Here is a 26,805-nt window from a genome sequence, read left to right on the forward strand (position 1 = left end):
TGTAAAAAGGCAAAATGACATCCTTATTTTATAGGTGAACGTTCTTTTCAGCATTGTAATTATCATTTGAGTTTTATTTGCAATCTTTGCCACATGGCCTTGTATTTGCAATCTTTGCCATATGGCCCCTAAACTTCAACTTCCTATCGATTAACACTCTAAGATCCTTAGCCCTATTACTTTCTTCTAGCCTAATCCCACCAATATAATACGACATTGGATATCTACTTATGCCAAAGAGAATGACATTACATTTACTCACATTGAACTGACACCCTTTTACCATGCCCACAATTCCAGCCTATTCAAATCATTTGGCACGTATTGCATATCATGCATTCCTGATTACCCTACCTATCTTTGCATCATCAGCAAATAGCTGTATGTCGCTTGTCAAATCCTTCTCAATATCATTAATGTACCGATTGAATAACAGTGGACCAAGCACTGATCCTTGTGGTACACCACTTGTTATTTTTTATTTTATTTATTTATTTTTTTAATTAATCTTTGTATTGATTATGGGCAGTACCACCCTTCATCACGTCCAGACTTGATATAGGCCTAAGCCTTTACAAGTGTTTATGCCTGTTTAACCTATATCTGTTCTAATTATCATTGTAGTCATTCTCTGGTGGCAACGCCATGCCACCAGTGTGTCCTATAGGGCCCTCAAGGAGAGAACTTTTATATCCTTCTGCGTAAGCCCAAGCTGTTTTAAGTCCTGATAGCTATCTGTGCTCCATACGCCATGTAAAGAGATGGTGGCGCTGGTAAACTTCGGAGTTGCCCCATGCTCCTCCCGTATCTTACTAACTAGATCTTAGTTATTCTTATAATATTATAACCTTATTATTATGGCTATAGGCTAGTGGGCGCCCTGTTCCAACCACCTTGGAATCAACCACTCAAACGTCTAAGTCTGGTTTACGCAAACCCGCGGAGGTCCTATAATGTGGTTCCACTTAAACCGTGTATACTCAGATCCCCCTTTACCACTTTTTGATATCTGTCAGTGAGCTATCTCTTATCCATGCTAATATTGTATTTGTATGCAGTACAGTAACGAGGGTATGAAGCGCGTGTGTCTAACTTGCGTCCCCTACCCAAAAAGTTTTGAAAAATTTAAATCTAACAAGTTAAATTTTGCTAAATGCAATATGTTAAATACTTACTATTAACCCCATCAAAATGAGTTGCAGTGTGTCGCAGAATTTGTGTCTAAAAAGGCGTATTGCCGAAGTTTAAAAATACAATATAAAATAAAGGACTTTTATATCTATTTATTTATTTTTATTTTTTACGTTTTGCGCCCCAAACCTAGTTGCGCCCGTGGCGGGCGCCTCTTTCGCCACGCCGACGTTACGACACTGTTTGTATGCTAATTATTTATCTTGTTTCCCTAAATTCGAAAAATTTTATAATTGGACGTGTTATTCTAAAGGAATCTAATAAATCTGTTCTTCTCCGTTAGAGATCGCTATTTATTTCGTGATGTAAGAAACAGTTTTCAGTCCCACGTGAACTCAGTCAACTGAATTTAGTGTTATTTAGAAATAAAAGCACGTGTTAATTTGTTACGATGCCTGGTAAATCTTACAGGATAGCTCGTGGCTCTACAAAGGGTCGAGGAAGACGTTGGGTTAAAGGGAAAAGTAGTAGTTCTAATCCGCAAACAAGGAAATTCCGTGATCTAGCAAAGACAGGTAATTTTGGTAAAAATTCAGGTAAGGTATCAATTTGTTGGTGAACATGAATCCCCCCTCCCCAACCCACACATTTAATTTCATTTTGTGTTCTTCGGAGAAATACCATAAAATTTTAATGGATGGATGTTCTAATCTGGTAAAGAGGTAAAGGATACCCTGATATGACTTTCTTATTAATTATCGCACGAATGAAAAGGGATAAATCCTGTAAAACCTGTCGTTCTCGGTCATTCTTTGACTCCAGGAGAGTTGATGTAATGATAATAATAATAAATCTTACCACTCTTTGACTCCAGAAGAATTAATGTCATACTAATAATAATAATGCCACAGACAATGCTACACTTAAAAATAATTTTTTTTTCTAAACACAATTTACTAGTTAAGCATTAATTTATGTCGCCAAATTAAGTTCTACATTAGGCTTACACAGTAAGATATGATTAACATGTTTAAGTTTAGAGGAATTACTGGATGGATATGGGAGAAATATTTCATTGCCAGAACAAAGGTAGGTCTACCTCTGGAAGTTATGCAAAGATATGGTGAATAAGAAAATAAGAAGCTTTTTATGTGGAGAATGATGAACGGAATTTATTGCCTGAATGTTTTATGCTAAAAGTATGAATTAACTTCAAAATTATAGATGTGTTACAAGCGGAGTAGACTTTTCATTGTAGGTTACAACAGTTGTAATCTTTGCTATAGTGATGTTATATTTGATATGAGGACTTCTCCTGTGATGAGTCTTTGATTCCAGGAGATTAGTAATAAGAAAAGATCAGTGAATAAATGTTGTGTGAACTGCTGCATATGTTATGTTATAACCTCAGTGTTTCTTTGCTGTCAGGAAGCAGTGCATTGTAGAATTTATACCACTTTCAGCTGCTGTGTACTCATATCGGAGTAATAGTATAATAATTGTCAAACACATTGTTTGGGTATGCATTTAAGTCTTCTCTGAGAACATTACACTTCATGAGAAGCAGTCAAGCCATAGGAGTCTCACTTCAGATCTAGGATATTTACTCTTCATAGACAAATACTGCACAGCTGCCACAAGTTGATCCCTTTTGGCACTATGTACTGATATCAAGATGCGCCATTTGGCTCTTGTGCTCAATACATATTTAACACAAATTGATACTATAAAATTGTACCATGTTGGTACTGCAATATCTTATAATATTGCAGGGATTGACACTGAGAAAACCTGACTATAGTATGTATGCTTAGACATTGATTATCATTTATGTTGTTGCTTCAAGAAAGAAACACATGTATAAGGATAATAAAGTAAGTTATTGCCAATATTTCCCATTGATTTCTAACTTAATTTCATAGCACAACATGATGTACCTTGTGCACACAGGCACAATTGCAGGATGGTGAACAGACTGGATTCAAAATGGAATAATCCTAACATAATACTAATCTTAACTGGTGTCCTGAGACTGGTGAAGGAATCCCTTTTCCTACCTATCCACAAGCATTTGTAAAATTACTAGTTAATGTTTATCCTGGCTGTTGTAAACTTAAAACAAAAATCTTAAAATGAATTAAGTTGAGTCATGAAATCCATAATGCTTTTCAAAGATTTAGAAATAAAACCGAAGTAAATTTATGGAGTTGTCTTGATGCAGGGATGTATTCCATATAACAATAGGAATGGTTTAACAGTGTAGAAAAACTCAAATTATACCGAACTTTGATACTATTATGTATATAACACTTTAAGAATAAGTCGTGATTTGAATTATTAATGTGAGAAATAGGGCTGAGAAATGAGAAATACTGTGGAGATTTCATGATGAATATAATTTTTTCAGAAGAGATAGAACAGGTTGGAGAGAAGGGGAACATGTTATTCCTTATTTACATTAACATTGAATTAATAAGTAATGGTTAGCAGCTCATATGGAAACAGAATTTATTAATTTCCATTTACAGGGCGATAATAATTAAAGTATCCCCGTTTATGGCCTTGTGGAGCACCACCCAATGATCCAAATGCTGTGAAACTTTGCAGGAATACATTGTGTGTCATGTGGAAGTGATTTCTGAGAAAAAAAAGCAGCTTCAAAATTCACTACCTGGGAGTGTTGTAAATGAAAAATGCATGGAATTTGCATATCATGCAACTCAGCAGGGGCCAGGATAGTTTAAAAAGATGGACATAGGATTTTCTCCTTCATTCTGATTGTTAATACCATCTGCAGTGATAGCACTAACCTTGCCCCAATGTGCTTTGCTTGTGAAGTTGTACTAACTATGGTGAACCTTGTTCAGGCAATGAAATTGCCTGAACAAGGTTCACCATCTTCATGTACTGTATCAAGACACATGGAATGTTCCTTACACAAGTGTCTAAAAATTCTATGGAAGATTCTGCATTTCTACCCATTCAAGATAACTGTGACACAGAAGTTGCACCTGCAGGACTTGGAAAGTCAACTGACATTTGCTTTAACATTCCTTGCTTGAGTGGAGTTGGATGCTGTGTGGACGTGGATGATTTTGTGTGGAGATGAGGGTCACTTTTACCTGAACAGCTATGAATACCCTTATTTGTCAGGTATGGGCTATGCAAAACCCACATGCAATTCAACAAATTCCGTTACATTCATCGAAAGTTACTGCCTGGTGCACGGTTAGGTTTCTTTTGTGTAACAGCTTTGTTTATCATTATACCATTCTTTTTTTGAGGATATTCACCAGTCAGGTCCTGTTACCTGCTCAGTTACTGCACTGCTGAGAGGTATTGTGATATGCCAAGCAATTTTATCATGGATTCGGTCATTTTCATGCAGGATGGGGCTCCCCTCCAAATATCGGCTGATCTGTACATGAGGTTCTTCGAGAATATCTCACAGAAACCAGAGTGATCAGGAAGTTACATTGTTCACCTGATCTGATCCCCTGTGACTTCTTGCTCTGAGGATTTCTCAAAGACAGGGTTTATCGGAATCATCCTAATAACTTGCCAGTGCTAAAAGACAGCTTAACGTGACATGTGCGCAACATCAATCTAGACCAGCTGATTCTGCAACTGAACACATTGTACAAAGATTTTTGGCATACCAGGAAGGGCAGCATGTTGAACTCATTGAATTTATGCTTGTTTTGCTTTTCTCCTTATACACACGGAAAAATTACAACTACATTCGGTACACCATACAGTGCCCCAGGTGGTAAATTTGAAATTACTTTTTTTTTCTTTCTTAGATATCGCTTCTGCATGACACATGGTGAAGCACCACCCAGTTGTTTCCCAAAACTTGAAGGTAGGCATATGCAATCAGAATAATTGAAATTTGGACAGTACTCTAAATTTTCACAAATTTCAAGGGCTTGACAGCCAAATTTACATTGACTAGAGTTCAGAGGCTTGTTTTGATTCAAAAAAAAAAAAAAGTTTCTATGTGGTACATTTCATAAGCTGCTTTCTTTTCTACTACTACCTTTGACTGTAGCTGGTGTTTATTGAATACCCTGTTCCTGTCAACTTTGTCATACTGTATTAGACAGATGAACCATTCTGCTGAGATTAAAATTCAGGAACGTCACAACTACATAATTTCTTTGACCTGCTGCCATTTACACTATACAGAGTTCTTTGAAACTAAATCCAGATTCTGCAGTTAGATTTAAATTTGATCATCTATTCCTTGAAACACGAAACTTTATGACACGATCTAAATCTAAACTGTTCTTGTGTGTGTATATATATATATATATGGCTCCAGAAATCCATTTGCCACAGGTGAGTTATTAGTGAGAATTGGTGAGTGAATTTTCAGCCTCGTTTTAAATGCATTCAAAATATGTTGCCATATTTGATTTGCATAATTTACGCTTTTGTTTAAAACATCATCTCATTTTTTATCTATTTATTAGATAAATAAATAAAAAAAATTAAAATATGAGACATATTTGAATTTAATTTAATAACTTAAAATTTAATAACTTAATTTAATAACTTAAATTAAAAAAAATTTAATTTAACAAGACAGATTTTCATTTGTTTCACTGCTAACTGTAATTTTCCGAACACCTCTCTGTAATACCTAAGTTGGTATGCATTTGTAATGTAGTATTGTCATAAGTTTATTTTCACAATTCACAACGTGAATTAGCTTAGCGTAATTATATACTCGCACATTTTACATGATGAAAAAAGCTTTTTCTTTTTTAATAGTATTATTTAAAAAAAAAAAAAACTTATGCTGCAAAGGTGAATCGGAGACCAGATCACATGATTGTTTCATTTATTGTTATTTTTGGTAAGCTGTATTTTTTAAAGGAATCAAATATGATAAAGCTGACTTGAAAACTGAAGGATTAAACCAAGAAAACTGACAATAGCATCAACCTGTCAGTATATAGAAAACCTACTAACACTGGATGCTACCTCCATTTCGACTCGTCTCACCACATATCCCAGAAACTCAACATTATCCATATGCTCAAAAAAAGAGCTATACAGTGTACCACAGACCCTAGCGACCTACAAGAATTAATGAAAATATCCAAAGATCTATCCCTAAATGGCTACCCTACAAGAATCATCAACAAGATTCTCTTTAGTGACATACCGCAAAGACAACGAGATGAAACCCAATACATCAGCTCTATAACAATTCCATTTGTTAGTGCCATATCCAGAAAATTAGCTCTTCTTCTAAAACCATATAATATCAGAGTAACCTTCAAACCTATTGAGACCATTCAAAAGTTTATAAGATCACCGAAAGATAGCCATCCTTTCTACAAATACTCTGGAGTTTATAACATACCTTGTTCTTGCAGTATTAATTACATCGGACAGACATCTAGAAGTTTTGATACAAGAAAGAAAGAAAGAACACATAGGCTATGTAAGGAATAACAGACAGGATGTATCAGACCTTTCTTCACACTTTGCCTCTACCATCCATAATATTGAATGGGATATGAGTCATATGCCCTCCATAGAAGACAACTACCATTCCAGAACATTTAAAGAAGCTGCTACAGTCGCCCTTTCAACGGGTAACTTAAATAAGAATCAAGGCCTAATCTTACCAGATATATGGAAAACTCTAATCAGATCATTTAACCAAAAAGAAATGAACTTTCATGAAAATTACATTAAAGATCTCAACAAATAAAACGTTGTGCTTGCGACACGCGTCTTATGTCATTGTATCACTCACGGTGATAACTTTATATAATTTTTAGAATTGTCAGTTAGTTTCCTAGTTTTTGTTACTTTCTATTGCTTACCAGTGTATTCCTTTGAAAATGCTGACAGATATCAGTCAGTGAAACATTGGATATTAAACTAATATTTACTTGACTAACATACAGAATTAAGTGTTTAATTTATTAATACTAGTAGTCAAGAAAAAGGTCATAATAATAATAATAAAATGGAGAAAAATTGTTGATAGGATATTAATAATAATGTAAACCTAACCATGTAGTGCTGTCATAGTAACCTGAACACTCCTTATGGGTATATATCAGGAAATTGATGATAATGATTACTTCACCCTTCATTATGGACAGTAAATGAAAACTAAACTTTTTAGTTTTGTTTAGTACAAAACTGAAGGCAAATTTAAGGGATTAGAATATACTAAAAACATGAAGAAAAAGGAGTTCTGTTGTCATCAACTAAAAACAATCACCACATGCTTTCAAGACATTAAACTGGTTGTACTATGAAGGCAGAGTTGAATTCTCTAACGTATAAAAAATATCCAAGGATGGCTCGCAGAAACTCCAGATTTGGCATGAAAATCAGCAATAAAAAGACCAAAACTATGAAAATAAGCAGGAGCATAGAAAACTTGAGCTGCATTCTGAATGGAGAGCCTATAGAACAAGTGAAATATTTCAGCTATTTAGACACAGTAAACTCACAAACTTCAGTTTCTGTGAGTTTACCTAACCTAATCTAACATTAAATTTTTGCAAAAATGCTGTGACATAGACTTGTCCAGAAATTAACCAGGAAACACAACACTGCTTTCTAGAAGATAGATTGTAAGATGTTTGAACATGAAGTGCCTTTTTAATACAGCCTATTATAAAGTTAAATTCAGTAAATTATTTCCTGGAAATTAAAGATGCAAAGAAATTATATTCTTGGTTTAATCCTTTATCCAAGTTAAGGCAAACAAAGTTTGCATGTGAAGTAACTTCACGACTGGGCAACTCGTATATAGAGGCTAATGACTTCACATCACTTGCCTTAGTATCCCATAATGCAAAGCACATATCCTTACGGACATATGCTATGCATTATTAGAAGGGTGACTCCTCAGACTGGTTTAGACTTTTATTGAGGTCTCATCAGTGGTAGCCAGACCCAGAAGCTGTACCAAGGTTGAAGTGATGCAGAAGTCATATTTCTATATACAAATAGCCAAGAAATTATATTCTTGGTTTAATCTTTTATCCAAATGTAAGCAAAGTTTGCACGTGAAGTAACTTCATGACTGGACAACTCGTGTGTGTGTGTATATATATATATGCTAATGACTTCACATCACTTAGTATCCCATAATTCCAAACACATATCCTTACAGACGTGTCAAGAAATTATATTCATTATCCATCTTTAATTTCTAGTATAACCAAGTGGAAAAACTTTCAACATCTGTCTGAAATCCAGAGTATTTTAGTAATAAGATGTGACACCTTTTGGCTACTTGTATATGGAAATATGACTTCTGCATTACTTCAATCTTGGTATCACTTCTGGGTCTGGCTCCCACTCACGAGACCTCAATAAAGGTCGAAACTGGTGCAACTCTGGCTCTAATTTGAGAGGTTCTGCTTGGGGATAGATTTTTGCCTGTCTCTGAATGGGGCCACCGCTAAGATTATGGCTCTTCTTGGTGGTGGGGGTGAGCCTGCCACTGGGTAGAGCCAATGCTGAAAAGTTGTTCTCGGTGATGGAGTGAGCCTGTCACTGAGTGGAACAACGCTGAGTTGGGCGATCTTGCGGGATCGTCTTATTTTTAGAGCCCGCATCACCTATGCAAAGTCAAAACCAATCTAGGTAGACCCTTCTCATAATGCATAGTATTATACATGTCCATAAGGATATGTGCTTTACATTATGGGATACTAAGGCAAGTGATGTGAAGTTAGCCTTTGTGTATGAGTTGCCCAATTGTGAAGGTACTTCACATGCAGACTTTGTTTGCTTACACTTGGATAAAGGATTAAACCAAGAATATGATTTCTTGGCATTTTTAATTTATAATATAATGAAGTGGAAAAATTTTCAACAGAAAATATTTACTGACATTAAAATCTTCATAGACCCAGTAGTAGAACAGTATCAGAGTGTAATAAAATGTAAAGAATTTGTCAGTTAGATGCTGATAAAGAAAAATTAGTTAAGGAAATCAAAGACTCAAGTGATGAATCTCTTTCAGATGCTTCTACAGATATTTCAGATGAGGAGAAACTTGTCCATTATGAGATTCATAGATAATAATTGGAAGCAGCATATTTTTACATGAGCTCTCTACAAAACTCATCTGCACTTGACTTTGATAGATGAGAAAATGAAATGAACCAGTTCTTCACTGAAGACTAGTAATTGATTAGCAGATAGTTGAACAGAAGTAGCATGTAACTGGGGGTTAGAAACAATGGACTAGTGACAAAATTAAAGAGACATGGCAGATTTTTCAGATTGCGGCACGTTATTTGAATTTGGCTTTTTAATTCTATTAAAGATGTTCTGTTTGTTGCTGGAATGGCCATGGTAGGTAATCTCTCTCTCTCAGTTCATATTATGGGTGAGTAAAATTTTTTGCGACCAGTAGATTTAAGTGGCATTTCTGGGGGAGCTCCCATGTGCGTGTGTGTGCACACACGCATGCTGTTCTGGTCTTGTAAAACAGTAGGTGCTGCATCCATTACTAGCAGGAAAAGTTGAAAATTAAAATTATTCTGCATTAGTATATCATGTGTGAGGTATAGATAAGGATTGAGAAAGAAGAAATCTGTTGACATTTTTCTTAAAGAGCTGGAGATTGAAGTTGTTGGAGGCTGTTCCCGAGAACAGTGGTAGATGGAATAATTGAAGAAAAGGAGAAGCAGGTTCAATGTGTTTGCAGTTGTATGGAAAAGATATGTTGGTCGGCTGTGCTAAGTGTGCATTTAAAATTCCCATTTTATATCAATCCACACAAGTCATGAACTTCCAGGAAGTATGCCAAGATAGGTAAAAGAAAAAAAATATTATATATATCAAGTGGCATGAGACAGTAATGGCCATTTATCTGACTCTTAGGAAGGCAGTTTGTCATTCTGATAAAGAGTCATAATTGAAGTGCAGTTACATAGTGCTGTTCAGAAGTTATTTGACATGCAGAGGGTTGGATAATTGAAGGGTCATTGTTTTGAAGGTGATATAAACAGTAGGTCACAGTAATTGTAGATTTCTGTAATATAAACTTAGTTATGTACCACTGACATAGTTTCCTGTACACCCTTATAGGGTACATATCAGGAATTTTTGATGATATATAATCATGTTATTGTATTGCTGGCATCTGTGTGATCTAATTGTAATCCTCCCATCTCCATATATTGTCTTCTATAACTGAGTCTCTAAGACGGCATAGTTTACTCAGGCTTTCTGTACATTATTATTATTATTATTATTATTATTACGGGTATCTCCATGGAGTCAATAGACTCATCGCGGGAGACCCAAACTAGCAAAACAATATCTGTCATATCTCTTCTTGAATTCATTTACAGATGAAGAGCTCACAACAAAGTCAGGCAATGAATTCCACTCATTCACCACCCTCCAGGCAAAAAACCTTGTTCTGACACCTTTGTTAACCACACTCTTCTTTAATTTCCAGAGATGACCTCTTGTTCTTCCATCACTATCACACAGCTGAAACATTTCCCCTGCATCAATCCTATAAAAACCTTTTAGTAATTTGAATGTTTCTATCATATCCCCTCTTCTTCGCCTATCAACCAATCTCTGCAATCCACAAGCTCTCAATCTATCAATGTAGGGAGCATTTTTTATATCACTCACCAACTTGGTCACTCTTCTCTGAACCCTCTCCACAGCCTCCTCATCTCCAAGGAATCCAGGTGACCAGACCTGAGCACAGTAATCCAAATGTGGAAGTATCAATGCTTTATAAAGGGGAATAATAACCTCTTTATCTCTGGATGTCAGTGTGTTCCTCAACAACCAAGTAATCCTATGTGCAATCTTGGACACCTTAGCAATGTGTCCTCTGAACTTCATCTCCTTATCTACCAATACCCCTAAGTCCCTAGCCTCATCAATCTCTTGGAGTACCTTTCCATCTATGTAGTACACAGCTGGTAATCTTTTAATCCCAAAATGCAAGACTTTACACTTTTCCACATTGAACTGACATCCATTTTCTTTTGCCCATTTTACCAGCTTATTTAAATCCTCCTGCAAACTTTCAACATCAGCTTGATTTTTTATTGCACTACACAACTTTGCATCATCAGCAAACAACTGAATATCTCCCTTTAAGTCGTTTCCTATATCATTTATATACAAATTAAACAACATTGGCCCAAGCACAGAGCCCTGAGGCACACCACTGGTCACCTGCCTCATTCTGGACTCGGCTCCTCCATACACCACCTTATGGTATCTCTCCTTGAGCCATTCTCCTATCCATATCACCAATTTAATATCCATTCCCATCTGCTCCAATTTGCGTAACAGTGTTCTATGGGGTATCCTGTCAAAAGCCTTAGCAAAATCCAGAAGTACCACTGTGTAGCCAGTTCCTTTGTCCAACTCTGATGTTATTCTATTATGGATAGTTAATAGATTGCTAAGGCAGGATCTACCTTTAACAAAACCATGTTGGCCTCTATAGAGTATCATATCCTGATCCACCCATTCTTGAATTTTGTCTTTAACCAACTTTTCCAATACTTTTACCACTACTCCTGAGATGGTGATTGGTCTGTAATTCAATACTGCAGTTTTAGAGCTACCCTTATGCAAAGGAACCACTTTGCCTAACTTCCACTCCCTAGGGACCATACCAGAGTTCAAACTTAAATTAAATATCCAGGTAAGAGGGGTTGACAATTCATTTGCACATTCATGCAACACCCGAGCTGATATTCCATCTAAGCCTACCGCAGTGTTTGCATTTAAGTTTCGCAATATATTTAATACCTCTGATTCTTTAGCTTCAATTCTCACATTAGGTATTGCTATAGGTATAGAGATATCCTCACTTGGGTGATAGACTTTTGAGAAGTGATCACTCAGTAACTCAACTATTACATCTGATTTTGTCACCTCAATACCATCAGCACCCACTAAGGTTATCCTTCCGAAGTCATTCTTCCTCTTACTTGCCACATAGCGGAAGAACTCTTTGGGATTACCCTTGATCTCTTTGGCTAAGGTCTTCTCATAATCTGATTTAGCTTTTCTTACTATGCTGGTAACCTTCCTAGCTTGAGCCTTGTACTGCGCATGGGTGTCCTGATTGCCCTTCTCCTTGTAAATTCTCCATAACATTTTCTTTTTTTGTAGTTCAAGCTTGATACTACTGCTCATCCATCTAATGCCTGCCTTGTTTGACCTCCTGACCATGGGGACACAATCTATTATTGCTTTCCTCAGATACCCGCTGATTTTATCCCAAGCACTGCTAACATCTTTCCCTTGCAATATGTTCTGCCATGGGATGGCTGCAAGCTCACTCCGAAGCTTGTTATAATTGCCTAACCTGTAGTTTCGTACATACCCCTTCTTAATAGAAAAATCCACAGATTTTGCAACCTCCCAAGTCAATACCACATGATCGCTTTCACCAACTGGAGGTAACGAGGTCACCTTACTTATGCATATAACCTCTGAACCAATAACCAGGTCCAACACTCTCACACCACGTGTCCCTTCAGTTACGTGCTGTTTCAAGTAATTATCTCGTAGCAGATGTATGAACTCCATTTCCTTTTTGCTACGTGATATTTCCTCCTTCCAATTGATATCACCATAATTAAAATCCCCCATAATAATCACTAAGCCTTCACTCATTGCACTAAGTTGCTGATGCATGAATTCAATATCTCCCCCTGTACTCCCTGGCCTATAGCAGCATCCAACTGTATATTTGGTTGCGTTGGTCACTATTTCGCACCAGACTGCCTCAAATGAACTCTCATTTACATGTCTATCATCATGATATACTACTTTCTTTGGCTGCAACACATCAGCTATCATCAACAGTACTCCTCCTCCTGTTCTATCTTCTCTATCCTCCCTGAAAGTTCATTTTAGACTAAGCCTACATCACAAAGTTCATTTTAGATTAAGCATTCCATGTGATGGGATGTACTTTCTCTGTACATGTTAGCTCTTGCTGGTCAAAATCCTTAATCAGCCCAGATATAAACTCATCAAACTAGCTTCTCTCTCTCTCTCCCTCTTTTTTTTTTTTTTTTTAATTCTGTTTACCTCTGTTTTTTGAATAAGCAGTTTCCCAAAGACTTAACTGTTTAGAAAAACATTTTATTTATTTATTATTATTATTTTTTTTACAGTTGTACTATATTAGTACTCCTTTTCCTAGTCCAACTTAGTTACGTAATGGAAGTTTTACAACCCTCTTTTTATGGGGAATTAATCATTATCATCATGCATATCAAGGATTTAGGCCTAGCGGCCTGTTTCGGCCTTAGAAATCATCGTTGAATCTTTTAAGAGGTCCTGGTTTTCTTTTTCCGAATGGCTTGTACTTTAAGGCTTGTTTTGGTAATCTTTCTTTTTTCATTCTTTGAACGTGTTCTATCGATTTATATTTTTAGATTTTTTCTATTACTGATTCTTGGTTAATTCTTTCATAATTTCTTCGTTTCTTTTGAGATCAAATAGAGTATACCTTGCAGTTTTTCTCATAAACTTCATTTCTCCTGTTATTAATCTTTGTTTGTCTTTTTGTTTTATTGTCCAGATTTCATTTCCATATAATAAGACTGATTGGGATAATGTATTGTATACTTTTAATCTGGTTTGTTTTTGAACTAGATTTGGTTTAAATATAGAGTTAATTACACCTGTTATATTTAAATATTTCGTAATTTTTAGGTTTACATCTTTTTCATTTTCATATGTGATCATACATCATAGGTAGTTAAATGAATTCACCTATTCTAAGATCTTGTTATCTATTACTATTTTTGTTCTTACTGGATCTTGTCCTTTTAAGGCCATAGTTTTTGATTTTTCAGTTGATATTATCATACCATAATCTTTGGCTATCTCATTTAGATCTAAAATAGCTTTCTGTAAGTTATCTTCAGAATTTATAATTATTATTTGGTCGTTGGCAAAAAGGAGAGTGTTTAAGTTCACAGTAGGAGAATTCATTTAGGTAAATATTAAAGTGAGTTGCTCAGAGGGGGCATTCCTGTCGGACCCCATGGTTTATCTCTCTCGTATATGATAGCTCATGATTTAATTTTTTTAAATTTAATTTTGATCTTATTTGTATTTGATTATTTTCATATATACTTATGATATCTTAGGATATTATTTGGTATTTGTCTTTCTTTTAACATGTTAAATAAAATGCTTCTTTTAACTTTGTCAAATGCTTTTTCAAAGTCAATAAATGCAATATGTGCATTTATTAAATTGTATTCTCTTCTTTTCTCTATTATTAATTTTAGGCAAAAGGCTAGGTCTATACATGATCGTCCTTTTCTAAATCTATTCTGTACTTCTAAAATAAAGTTTTCGGAATATTTCATTCGTTTGCTATTTAAAATTCTACAATATATTTTACCAGGAATTTAGTATACTTATACCTCTATAGTTTTTGGGGTCATCTCTATTACATTTTTTAAAGATGGGTATTTACCAGTTGTATAAATTTTATTTAAAAATAATAAGAGTCTTTCTTTGAATCTTGTTCCTGCATATTTATATACTTCTGAACCTAGCTTATCTTGTACAGGTGATTTTTCGTTTTTTGTTTGTTTCAAGCTGATTTCTAATTCTTCTTTAGTTATTTCCTTTTTATTTTCATTAAATGTTTGCCGGTTGTCTTTTTTAAAATATTTATCTGTCCACAATTCTGCGTAGAAATTTAGAAATTCTTCTAATTTCAATTTGGTATTTAATTTAATGTTTTCTTTAGTATCTGCATTTAGGTGTTTCAAAATCTTATATACATTGGGTCTTATTTTATATAAATCATTTTCTAAATTAGAAATGAATTTGTTCCATGATTCGCTGTCTTTTTCTGACTTCTCTTTTAGCTATGGCTCTTATTCGTTTGTATTCTACTAAGGGGCTCTGTCCCCTGGAGCTACCCCCCCCCCTCCCGTGTTCCAGACTGGTAGGCCAGTTCTCCTTGAATTCTGATGACTCGAAAGGGGGTTCCTCCCCCCCTGGTGCCTAACCCCCCCAAGTTCCAGACCGGTAGGCCAGTTCTCCTTGAATTCTGATGACTTGAATTTCGAAGACTCGAAAGGGGGTTCAACCCTTCTGGCACCTACGGCGCCCAACCCCTTGAGTTCCGGACTGATAGGCCGGTTCACTTCTGAGTTTCAAAACGTTTCAAATAACTTGAAAAAAAACGTTACACAAAAAAGCTTATCATTTTATATATATAGGGGTAGATTTCATCTTCTAATCTTTTATTGCTTAACCATTTATGATAGGCTTTTTTTTTATTTTGATTATTTTTTTGGTTGTATCATCCCATATCTTCAGTTTTTTTCCTTTTATTGAATTTTCTGGTCTTTCCTAAGCATTCACTTGCTGCTGCATTTAGTATCGTTTTTATATTAAGCCATTCTATTTCTATTTCTTCATTTTGTTTTTTTTTATCTAGATATTGGTTAATTAATTCTTGGTTAATTGGGAAATTAATTTATATATAAATAATTTTGCTCCAACAGTATAGCTTATCTTTGTCGAGATGATTACCTGCTTTTAATTTTGTATCGTCATTTTTAAAATGTCTCTTTATTGTGGCAATTGCATCAACAGTTTTGTTATGTATTAATTGACTGTAATACATCTGAATTTTTAAATCATAACTCAGAATGTTGCCTTATTCCCCCCTCCCTTTCCCTACAAAAAGTTTAATTGCATTTTTTTATGTTCATAGCTAATTTAGGCCATTTGACACAGGATGCTTTGGCTAAACATGATGTAATTCATAAAATATCCAATGATAACATACTGGATGAAGAAACACGAAGTATTGGTGCTAGGACATCTGATACTTTTGCTACCACTTGGTCAGAATGCTCTAATCCATCATTTAATAGGTGAGTTTATTCAGAAATTTGCAAATTGGAATTTATAAAGAATCCCTTTGATAAACTGATATAATTTTCATGCATTTTCGTGCCATGAATATCCAGTACATTAGACACTATTAAACTCCCTGTTTGGTTACTTGAAACATTGCTTTCTGCTAGCATATTGTTTAGTGACCAGCTGCAGAGATGAGTGGTTTATAAAAAGGATAGCTGTTGAGTAAATCAGTTAGCAAACCAAACAACAAATTGAAATATTTTGCTTTGCATATCTAAGTGAGAGAACTAATTTCGCTGTGATGAATTTGAATATAAGCTTCAAATCACCTTGAAGTGTGTTTTGACATTCAATTTCACATGCTAATGTTTATATGCATTTGCAAATTTACTTCGGAATGCTCTGTAGATGATATTCGACCAGAAATGCTCATTTATGGATGTATAAAACTTTAAAGTAGATGATGTACTTCATAGTATTTAATCATAGCCATTTTCTCATTGGATTCTTTCATATTGATAGTAAGTGTATTTGAATAGAGGGATATTCATGACCTTCAGAATAGGCTTCATACTTGCTCTCCATTCAACAGGCCTGTGGGTTCAGATCCTGCTATGTGAATTTCATTATCTAGTGCAGGGGTCGCCAAACTTCTTTGATCGTCGACCCCTTCAAGAGTTTCTTTATGTTTTATCGACCCCCTCTATTTTACTATTACGTAATTATAATAGGACAAGCGAAAAAGATGCTTAAGTTTTTAGATTGTTTATTTTATAGTTACAGTGTTTATTGTATGTATAATATAGTATAGTTCGCCCACCGATTAGAGATACCTTGACACTTCTGCGCATGTCAGAAAAAGGAGAATCCATTCCGATAATAGGGTAATCAATCCGTCTTCTGGGATGAGTTTGTTTATTATTACAGGTCGGAAAATTTAGCTTTTCTTTTACGAACATTGTAGTTTTTAAAGTATAACTATTTTGCTTGTGTAACAGTTGGAAAAATGTACGTAGAGTATTAACAAAATTAAAAAAGGTATAGCATAAAACAAAAATTTAACTAAGTTTATTTTTAAGAACGTTTTCTATAAATAAAAATAATTATACAGAAAAACAGAAATTTTTTCAAACGAACTTAGATATTCTAAACTCTCAGTTGAGAGAACTGAGACACTTTAATGTCCTAAACTGATTAATTATTTATGACTTGTGACTCTTAACAAACATGCAAAAAAATGTTGGAAAAAATACCACTATCAAATCCTTTTAATATTCATAGTCATCTCAGTCGGTGTTCGAATCACTTTCACTTAAACTGATCACCAAACGTTCGCATAATTCTTCGATAATTCCGTCACTGTCCCAATACATATTTTCTAATGAGGTGACATGAGAGCAATATTTTCCCCAGTTTTGAACTGTAATACTTTCAATCCCCTGTTCTGAAGGCTTAAAAAGTTTCTACATGTCAATATCTCCAGTTATGTTGTGATGGCGAATGAAACTTTTCACTTCTGCCCAAACATACTCACTAGCATTAACATCGCAATGATATGGTGGTAGCCTCAAAGCTAGAAATCCATGCTCTGAGCATCGTGTCGAATTTAAATAGTTTAGTTGTGGGCGAGTTTCTTTTGACCAAATTAAGCAATTCAATTTTTCGCATATCAGGGGAATGAGAAATGTTATTTGCAGAGAGCCAATCCATAAGAACTTGCTTCTTATTAGACCAATTTGGAACTTTGTTTAATCGAATATATGAAGCGTTATCAATTATAACAACAGCATTTTTAGGAAGGTTTGGAATCAGTTTTTCTTCTTCCCACTTTTCGAAGATCATAGAATTCATTTGCCTATGGTAATTGGCTTTGTATAGTAAGTTTGAATTCGGTAAAAAAACCCATTTCTCCACCCGCACACAAAATTATTATGCATCGCGAGGCATTTCCGGTTTGTAGCACTCCACATTCTTCTTTAGACTGCCAACATTTTCCATAAGTTAAATTACTATCAATCCAAGTTTCATCTAGATACACAATCGGTCTTTTCTCCTCCCCAAAACGTCTTATTGCTCTCAAATACTGCATTCTAGATAAAACAATGTCACTTCACTCCATGATAAGTTTCCTTTTATTCTGGGACTTTTTAAAACAAAATCCGATTTCATTAAGTATTTTCCTTAAAGTTTCTCTTTTCCAAGGAAAATTAATTTTTTCTTTAAGCACAGGAACCAATTTCGGAACAGTTGGATCTCTTTTCTCGACCATGTAAAATTCGTGAATAGTTCTTATAACGTCTACATCAAAATCATTCAAAGCTACGGTTTCGATGGTTTTCTTTACTCTGGCGGTTTTTTCTTAGGAGATTTAAATTTTGGCTTACCTTCACCTTTTGATTCCCTACGAATTCTTTTAACAGTCGACCCCGATACGCTCGCAATTGCACTTGCACGTTTTATGACTCAAGAAAGGGGAACAAGGAGACGATTCTTTTTTGCAGAATGTCAGCACATTATTCAATATTCTTTTGCAAGAGCTACTGAAACATATAACAACAGAACTTGTTGACTGTACTGGATCCATCGTACAAATTAATAATAAAAAAAAATAATGCAAAAAAGTGACAACAAAAATCAAGCTAGTACTAGTACAGCGACAGACAAGAAAGCACGTGATTTCGCATGTTGGCGACCAATTCGTACATCCTTCATTTTTTTCTCCCCTTCAACATGAATCGACTATTCTTGGCAAAATGCCAAGGAGAGATCTACAAACGGTGGGCGAACTATATATATTATTATATTACTATTACTACTACTATTACTATCACTAGTAATATCACTGGTATTACTAGTGATATTAATAAACTACTGGTATTACTACCAGCCCTTCTCAACTCTTCAACATAGAAAAGTTTAGTTCATGAATGAATAACGATTGAATTATAATATGCATGTTGATGAATTTTAGAACATTAACGCTCACTTGTATGTCGATGTGCAAAAATGAGACTGGGATCGAATATGTGTAAGTATAAGTAAATAAGCAACCACGCACGTGTTGCTATCTTGCTCCCACCGCGCCGGCCGGGCGGGAACCACAGACATCCGTTTATTGGTAAATACGTCATTTTGGCTTACTCGATTGGCCTCCGTAACTATTTTCATGACCTTGCTCCATCTTACAGGTCTTATTCATGTCACTGTTCCCACGATTCACTCTTAATTGTGTTTCATTCAGGATGGAGTTAATTCAAGTTAACCAAATTAAATATTACCCTTACAATGATGTCTTATATTTTTCTATCGACCCTAACAATGTTATATTGACCCCTGGGGGTCGTTATCGACCACTTTGGCGACCACTGATCTAGTGTGACACTATGTTTATTGGAGGTCTGAAGGGACTTGTAAAAGTTCCAGATTTGAGATTTCTGGAGCCAGGTTTCCAAATTATGCATAAAAAAATAAATTTTATATATATATATATATATATATATATATATAATATGAGGTGGTATCAAAAAGTTTCGAGACTAGCTCTGTTTACGAGAAATTACTTTATTTATCGATGTTTACACACTATCACCTTCAAAATAACCTCCTTGCATATCAATACAGTGCTCCCAGCATTCTTGCCACTTCTGGAATGTGTCCTGGAAATCTTCTTTTCGAAGCATGTCAAGCATCTTCTGCGATTCCCGCTGGATCTCCGCAACGGTGTCAAAATGGTGACCTTTGAGCTGGATCTTCATCTTCGGGAAGAGGGTGAAGTCTGCAGGAGCCAAATCTGGCGAGTAGGGTGGGTACAAAAGTGAGATCATGTTTCTAGCAAGAAACTCACGTGTGAGGAGAGCTGTGTGACAGGGTGCATTGTTGTCGTGGAGCATCCAGTTTTTCATGCGTCACAGATCTAGTCGCTTTTGCCAAATGTCCTCCCTCAGATGCCTTAAAACCTGGCAGTAGAACTCGGTATTGGCGGTCTGACCCCTGAGGACGAATTCTCGATGGGCAATGCCGCGAACGTCGAAAAAGACGATGCACTTGTTCGAGTTGCGGACCTACCTTGCCTTTTTCGGTTGTGGAGATGATGGGCTTTTCCACTGTGAAGACTGTTGCTGCGTCTCAGGGTCATTCCTGTACACCCAAGTTTCGTCACTGGTAATGATCCTCGAATTTCATGTTTGGTCTTTGTTCTAACTTACTGTCCATGATGAAATCGCAGATGTGGTAATGCAGGTGGTCATAATAGCATCAGTTCCACAGCTGCCGATGTACACAGGACGATTTCTTTTGGCGCACTGACTTATGAAGGTTGGTGCTCCCTTTGACTGTGCATACAACCTTTTGCTGCCATCTGTTGGCACGTTACAAACCTAGTCTCGAAACTTTTTGATATCACCTCGTGTATAATATCAGCCATGAATAGAAAAATGAGAACTCCATGGCAGATGCAAGAAGTTCGTTGAAGTTTTGGCAAAGAAGAAAGCACATAAACTTCCTAACAAATGCTTTCAGAGAATACAGGGAAAAATGTAAAAAAGCAAAGTAGCATGTGAAAAACTAAACGAAAGTCACAGGAAGACTTGAAAGAATATAGAAGTTAACATTCTGTCATCTTTCTGATATTTATTATTTATACAGGTACTCCATGGAGTCGAGACTAATTGCAGGTGACTCACATTATCAATTAACACAATACCTATCATAAAGCTGCAACTTAATCACTATTGGTGTGCTTACGACCACCTCTGGCAATCCATTCCACCTATTCACCACTCCAAGTAATGAATCTTTTAGGCACACCTTTGGTCTACCTCTTTCCTTGCAGATCCCAATCTAATGCTTGTTTGACTTTGTCCTTTTCTTGTTTTCTTAGTACATGCCCTATCCATCTTCATTTTCTCTGATCGATGTCATACATTGGTTTTTTTTATAGTTTTTTGCTATAACTCTGTTGGATATCTTTTCTGGCCATTTTATTTGTAGAATTCTTAAACATTGATCTTTGCAGTTTTTTTTCTAATTGCCTTTGTTGTTATCCATGTTTCTGCTGCATAGAGTAGAACTGATTTGATATTTGTATTAAATAACCTGATTTTGTTTTTTAAGCTTATTTGCTTTAATCTCCATATTTTACCTAATATGTTAAAAATTATCTGTGCTCTCTGTATCTTAGATTTTATATCTTCCTCTGCTTTTCTCTGTTTATTTATTATTGATCCCACAGGTAATTAAAGTTCTCCACTGTTTCTATTGACTGTCCATTACTATGCCTTCTTTTTGTTTATTATTTATTTTCATTATTTTTGTTTTCATTTATTTATTCTTAATCCAATAGTCACGCCTTCTTCATCGAATTTTGTTTTTATCTTAATTAAAGATGCCAAGAATATAATTTCTTGGCATCTTTAATTTAATTTTCATCCAAGTGAAAAAATTCAGCAACAAGCTCTGATCCAGAGTATTTTAATAGTAAGGCATTATACCATTTCACTACTTGTATATGGGAAATGTATGACTTCATTACTTCCACCTTGGTATTTGTTTGGGGCTGCTTGCTTCCTAGGGAGTAGAGAGGTTTTGCTGTGTGGTAGGTTTTTGCTGTCACCGAGTAGAGCCACTGCTGAGTTTATTGCCTAGAGTTATTCAGGTCAGGAGTAATGAGTTTAATAGTGATCTTTTAGGATCACTCAGAGAAAGAGAGAGAGAGATATTTAGATTTATTTTGTAGATTACTTAATTTTTGGAGAGGTATCCTACGCTTTATCATACCTTAATAACGGTCAAAACTGGTCTGGGCAGTGACCCTTCCCATGATGCGTAGCATTATACACCTGAACAGATAAGTACTTTGCATTATGAGATATTAAGGAAATTAAAATGAAGTCATTAGCCTCTCTATACGAGGATCCTAGTCGTGAAGATATTTCATGCACAAACTTTGTTTGCTTACACTTGGATAAAGGATTAAACAAGAATTGTAGTTTCTTGGCATCTTTAATTTAAAACCAAGTAAAAAACAAGCTACATTTTTTAGTTTGGACTGCTTTGTGCACATTTGTTGGAAACCAAGGCTTGGATAAGGGTATGGGATTTTCAGTGGATGGGGAATAAAGGCTCTCATCTCAGCAAAATAAGTGAGTTTTTAATGATACTTGTGATATAGGAGAAAAATTTCTTAAAACACATAGGCACAAGTCAAATCAATTATTTATTAATGCAATTATTTTCATCTGAAACTAACAGTTTGTCAATAAACAAGAAATTTCAAAGATGGAGCAACAGTTTTTTTTTTTCCTCCCTCAGATATGAGCCATGTGATAAATGATGGGTAAGGTATGATATATAAATTTACTGCTTACCATTAATAAGGATAAGACTCTTCCAGATGTTTTGGCAAGGAATGACAGTCGTTATATTTCAGTTTGGGTAGTGGAATAGTGCTTCATTGCTCTCTTTGAAGAACTTCTCAAGTTTATAACGACACCAGTAACAGACTGATTCAGGAGAAAAGGATGATGTGGGCTGCTCCATAACTGTCCTTTTAAGTTTGAGTTATTGTTCAAGAAGTGCTGAAGCACTATTACACCACCCATTCTTAAAGCGGAATGACTTAGCAAAAAAAAAAATTGGAAGAGTTTTATCCTTATTAATGGCAAGCAGTAATCCTTAATCTACACAATGCATAATATTTTACCTTACTGTCTGGCTTATGTTGTCACTTCACTGCTTGGCTCATATCTGTTGAAAGGTGAAAAACAAAACAAAATTCATTGATGCTCTACCTTTTGAACCTTGTTCACTAATGATAATCTCTTAGTTTAAGATAGAATCTCTGCAATAATAAAGTTTTTGTCTATGTTTTCAGAAATCTGTTTACCACCAAGAATAATTTCAGTTATTATCCATGTTTCTTATTTTACAGATCATCCTTCTCCCAGCCAATCTCAGCCCCACATCCCATGGCATTCCAATGGGATAACCTCTAAGATTTCTATGCCTCTTTCCATGTCTGATTATCCCATTGGAATGCCATGGGATGTGGGGGCTGAGATTGGCTGGGAGAAGGATGATCTGTAAAATAAGAAACATGGATGAGGTTATAGTCAGAGTTGTCAAGCAAAGATCTAACATCAACGGTGTTTTTGGATGGAGAGCTGGTTAAGAAAAGGTCCTGGTATTGAGAAAATGATGTCGATTACTTGGAATTTTGGTAGGTAAGTAACAGTTAGTGTTAGATCTTTATTGATAACCAACAGTCCAGCTTCTCTTTCAGCTTGGTCTCTGAAATGAAAGAAGAATGAGCCAGTTGGAATTATGAATGTTAATCTGCATGTAAGATTATCTCATGTTTGGGTAATTAGACTATATGTAATCAACATTGAGAGATAAAAAAAAAAAAAAAGGTAATTTCTAATTGTCATAGGAGAGCGATAAAGACAGCAAATCTTGAGCCAAAGTAGATCATCATATAAGGAGATTTGGATCTGATAACTTTTGGGATATCTATCCTCATAAAAATTCTCTCCTTGTAGAATGCATGAAATAATGTGACAAGTTGAGGTGAGTGAGTTATTGAAAATGTCAGTTGAGGTTTTGTGATAAATAACAGATCAGGTTTTGGATGACTGCAATTGATGTTGCATGTTGGGAAATTGTGTGTGTGTGTGTGTGAAAGTGTTCTTTAATGGAATTTTTTGGGTATTTTTTTTTTTGCATTTTTGATATTTCTAGAAATTTTTTTGTTGTTTTTAGTGAAGATTTTTTTTAACCAGTGACACTCATTTTTTTATGCTGTCTTTCATGGTAATGGAATATTCAGAAAATTTAATGAGTAGGGGGCATTGTATATAGATACCCTATGGTCTAGTACTTGTGGACCTGACTCCCACACAAGGAGCACCCAGATCTAATCTTGGTGGCCTCAGCCTGTAAGATGCTATATTCAGACTCCCTCCAGGTATAACCTGGCACAGTAAGCAGCACCAGTAGTAGGATAGTTCATCATCTGATTGGGAATCCTTCCAAAACATTATTACTAACTTTGGTTTGGTTCTGTTTGGCAGTTGGCTTATGGAAGCTACTGTAATGATTCTGTACCCTTAAATGGTGGAGACACTAGTTCCCCATCTTGAATAATTATACTGTGGAGATGTGCCTAGTAAGGACATTTCATGTAAAAAGAAAGGGAGCAGAACAAAACTCATCATCATCATCATCAAATTCCTGCTATGTACCCTCAAGGGGTGTACAGGATATGACAGTACTACATGAAAAAATTACATCATTACTAACTTCCTGTTCTACAATTTTCCTCCAAATCAGTCTGTTACTTGTCAAGACTCCAACATTATCAGATCTTATATTTCTATCGTCTAAGGCACTTTGTACCGTATCAATCCACCTATATCTTGGTCTTCCTCTGGGTCGTTTTCCTGCCAACCTGGCAGAGAACACTTGTTTTACTAATCTTTCCTCTCCCATTCTATTTAAGTGACCATACCACCTGAGATTAGCTCTGCTAATGCATTCCTGGATGCTGACAATGTCAAGTTCTTTCTTAATATCCTCGTTTTTAATATGATATTGCCATTGATGCCATCTGTTCACGCCTCTAATCTTTCTCAGGACTCTCATATCTGCGGTCTCTAGTCTTTGGTCAAGTGTTTTACTTCTGACCCAGCTCTCAGATCGATAAGTTAAAACTGGTTTGAACACCGTCTTGTATACAGCTAATTTAGTGTTCCGACTAATTTCTCTCTTATTCCATATGAATTTATTCAATTGACTTCCCACCATACCAGCTTTGCTGATTCTGTTGTCTATTTCTATATTTAATTTACCATCTTCAGTAAAAATTGTGCCTAAGTAGCTGAAATGTTTTACTTGTTCCACAGGTTCTCCATTCACAACACAGTTGACATTTTCAATGATTCTGCCTATTTTCATTGTCTTTGTCTTTTTATTGCTGACCTTCATACCATATCTATTACAACAGCTATTCAATTTAGTCAGAGAATCTTGCAGACTTGTAGCGGATTTATTTAGAAGTATAACATCATCCACATAAAGCAAAGAGCTGACATTAACATCTCCAATTTTGATATCAGGTTTAATACCACTTTCCTTCATAATGTGATCCATATAGATAATGAATAACAGAGGGGATAATGTACATCCTTGTCTCACACCAGATTTAACATTAAACCATCTTCCTGTACTTCCTTCAATTCTAACTGCTGACTTACAACTCAAATAAAGACTAAGTATTGCTTGATATAATGCCCCATTGACACCATATAACTGCAGCATATTGAATAGCTTCTCTCTTGGCACCTTGTCATATACCTTTTCCAAATCGAACAGAATCCAGAATCCAGAACAAAACTGGAGCCTCTAATCTTGGGATGAAACATGGAAAGCACCATTTCATGCCTCCATTAAGCAGGGCAGGAGTTTCACCAGGTGATGAATGTCATCTTCCCTAGAGGTCTGTTTAGCATTTTCTTAAGCTAGGGAATGCATGCAAGCTAGGTGGCAGTACTTGCATTGCAAGAGCCATGTAAGAAGAGAAGATACATTTTTATTTTTTAAAAAGTAGACTATTAATGGCCCATATATCCTCTAATGCCTTTATTCCTCAAGTGGATTGAGCTGAACTCTTTGACCCTAACTAGTTTTTGAAAATTGGTTGGCTGCTGATGATTATTAGATGTCATTGCATATTTAATTGCATCATATTGTATTTTCCCATCAACTTACATCATCTTGTACTTTCTCATCTGGTATTCCAAAACCCTAACTTGTTGATTGTTGACTGACATAGTGTGAGTGATGAGCAGTTTTTTCTGAGCAATATAATTTAGAACTTAGTTTCCAGGAAAGGAGGAAAACAACCCTACTTCCAGTATTAAAGATCAAATAGTTCGGAAACTGGCTGAAAAAAATAATAGAAAAAGTTTTTCCAGTTGGTAACTAGAAATTATCCTATACTGGTCATTCCTCTAGCTGTGTAACATTATAGATATGGGAGTTATCACGAAGGCCATGCATGCATCCATACATAGCTTCTTACATATTACTCAGTGGCCATTCACAGCCAATAACTTAGTTAACTATGATAAAGTGGTTAATCCTATACAAATAGTGTGCATGTTTGTGAATTGCATTTTCTCTGGTGCCAAGTTTGTCCATCTGAAAGAAGGTGTAAAACCATGTCACCTCAACATGACCTGACTTTTTTGTTTATGGTTTTTGCATCCTAGATGGAATTCAAACCTAAGACTTTCCAAATGAAGACCATTGTCATTCCTGACTGAGCTAGAGAGGCCCCACCCACATGTGTATAATATATGTTCTTATTTTAGTACATTAAATTATTTTTAAATTAATATATATTTTTAAATTTCAGACTGTTGAAAAACTGGGAAGCTTCTTCAGCATTACATAAAGAAATGCTGGCTGTATTAGCTGCAGTTACTGAAATAATAAAGTCCAAGCAAGGAAAAGAGACTGAAACAGAATATTTTGCAGCATTAGTAAGTACTTAGGCCACCCATATATATCCAATTCTTAATAATGTATTGCTCTATTAATATTATTTTTTATCTATAAGTAGTCCCAGGACTTCTTGCCTATCCAATCTCCAACCCATAATGCAAAGCACATATCCTTACGGATATGTATATGCTATGCATTATGGGAAGGTCAAAACTACCCAGGCAGGTTTTGACCTTTATTGAGGTCTCATCAGTGGGAGCCAGACCCAAAGGTAAT

At 35.5% G+C, this 26,805-nt stretch overlaps 1 protein-coding gene across 2 annotated transcripts in view; it reads left to right on the plus strand.

The window, feature by feature from the left end:
• The first annotated feature begins 1,363 nt into the window (after window positions 1-1,363).
• The window catches only part of LOC150106189 (RRP12-like protein), a 582,235-nt gene continuing 556,793 nt past the window's right edge, over window positions 1,364-26,805 (plus strand). The window contains exons 1-3 of one of the 2 annotated variants that reach the window (XM_090392222.1): window positions 1,364-1,706; window positions 15,875-16,037; window positions 26,441-26,567. In XM_090392222.1, the coding sequence (XP_090248348.1) occupies window positions 1,583-1,706; window positions 15,875-16,037; window positions 26,441-26,567 (414 nt within the window). In that variant the 5' untranslated portion in view covers window positions 1,364-1,582. Of the gene's footprint in view, window positions 1,728-15,874; window positions 16,038-26,440; window positions 26,568-26,805 lie in introns of both variants that reach the window. The other variant, XM_090392221.1, reaches the window with a different exon arrangement.

This window comes from Typopeltis vanoorti, chromosome 5 (assembly GCF_054136105.1).
Source record: "Typopeltis vanoorti isolate ZY-2024b chromosome 5, IOZ_Tvanoo_1.0, whole genome shotgun sequence".
NCBI lineage: Eukaryota > Metazoa > Arthropoda > Arachnida > Uropygi > Thelyphonidae > Typopeltis > Typopeltis vanoorti.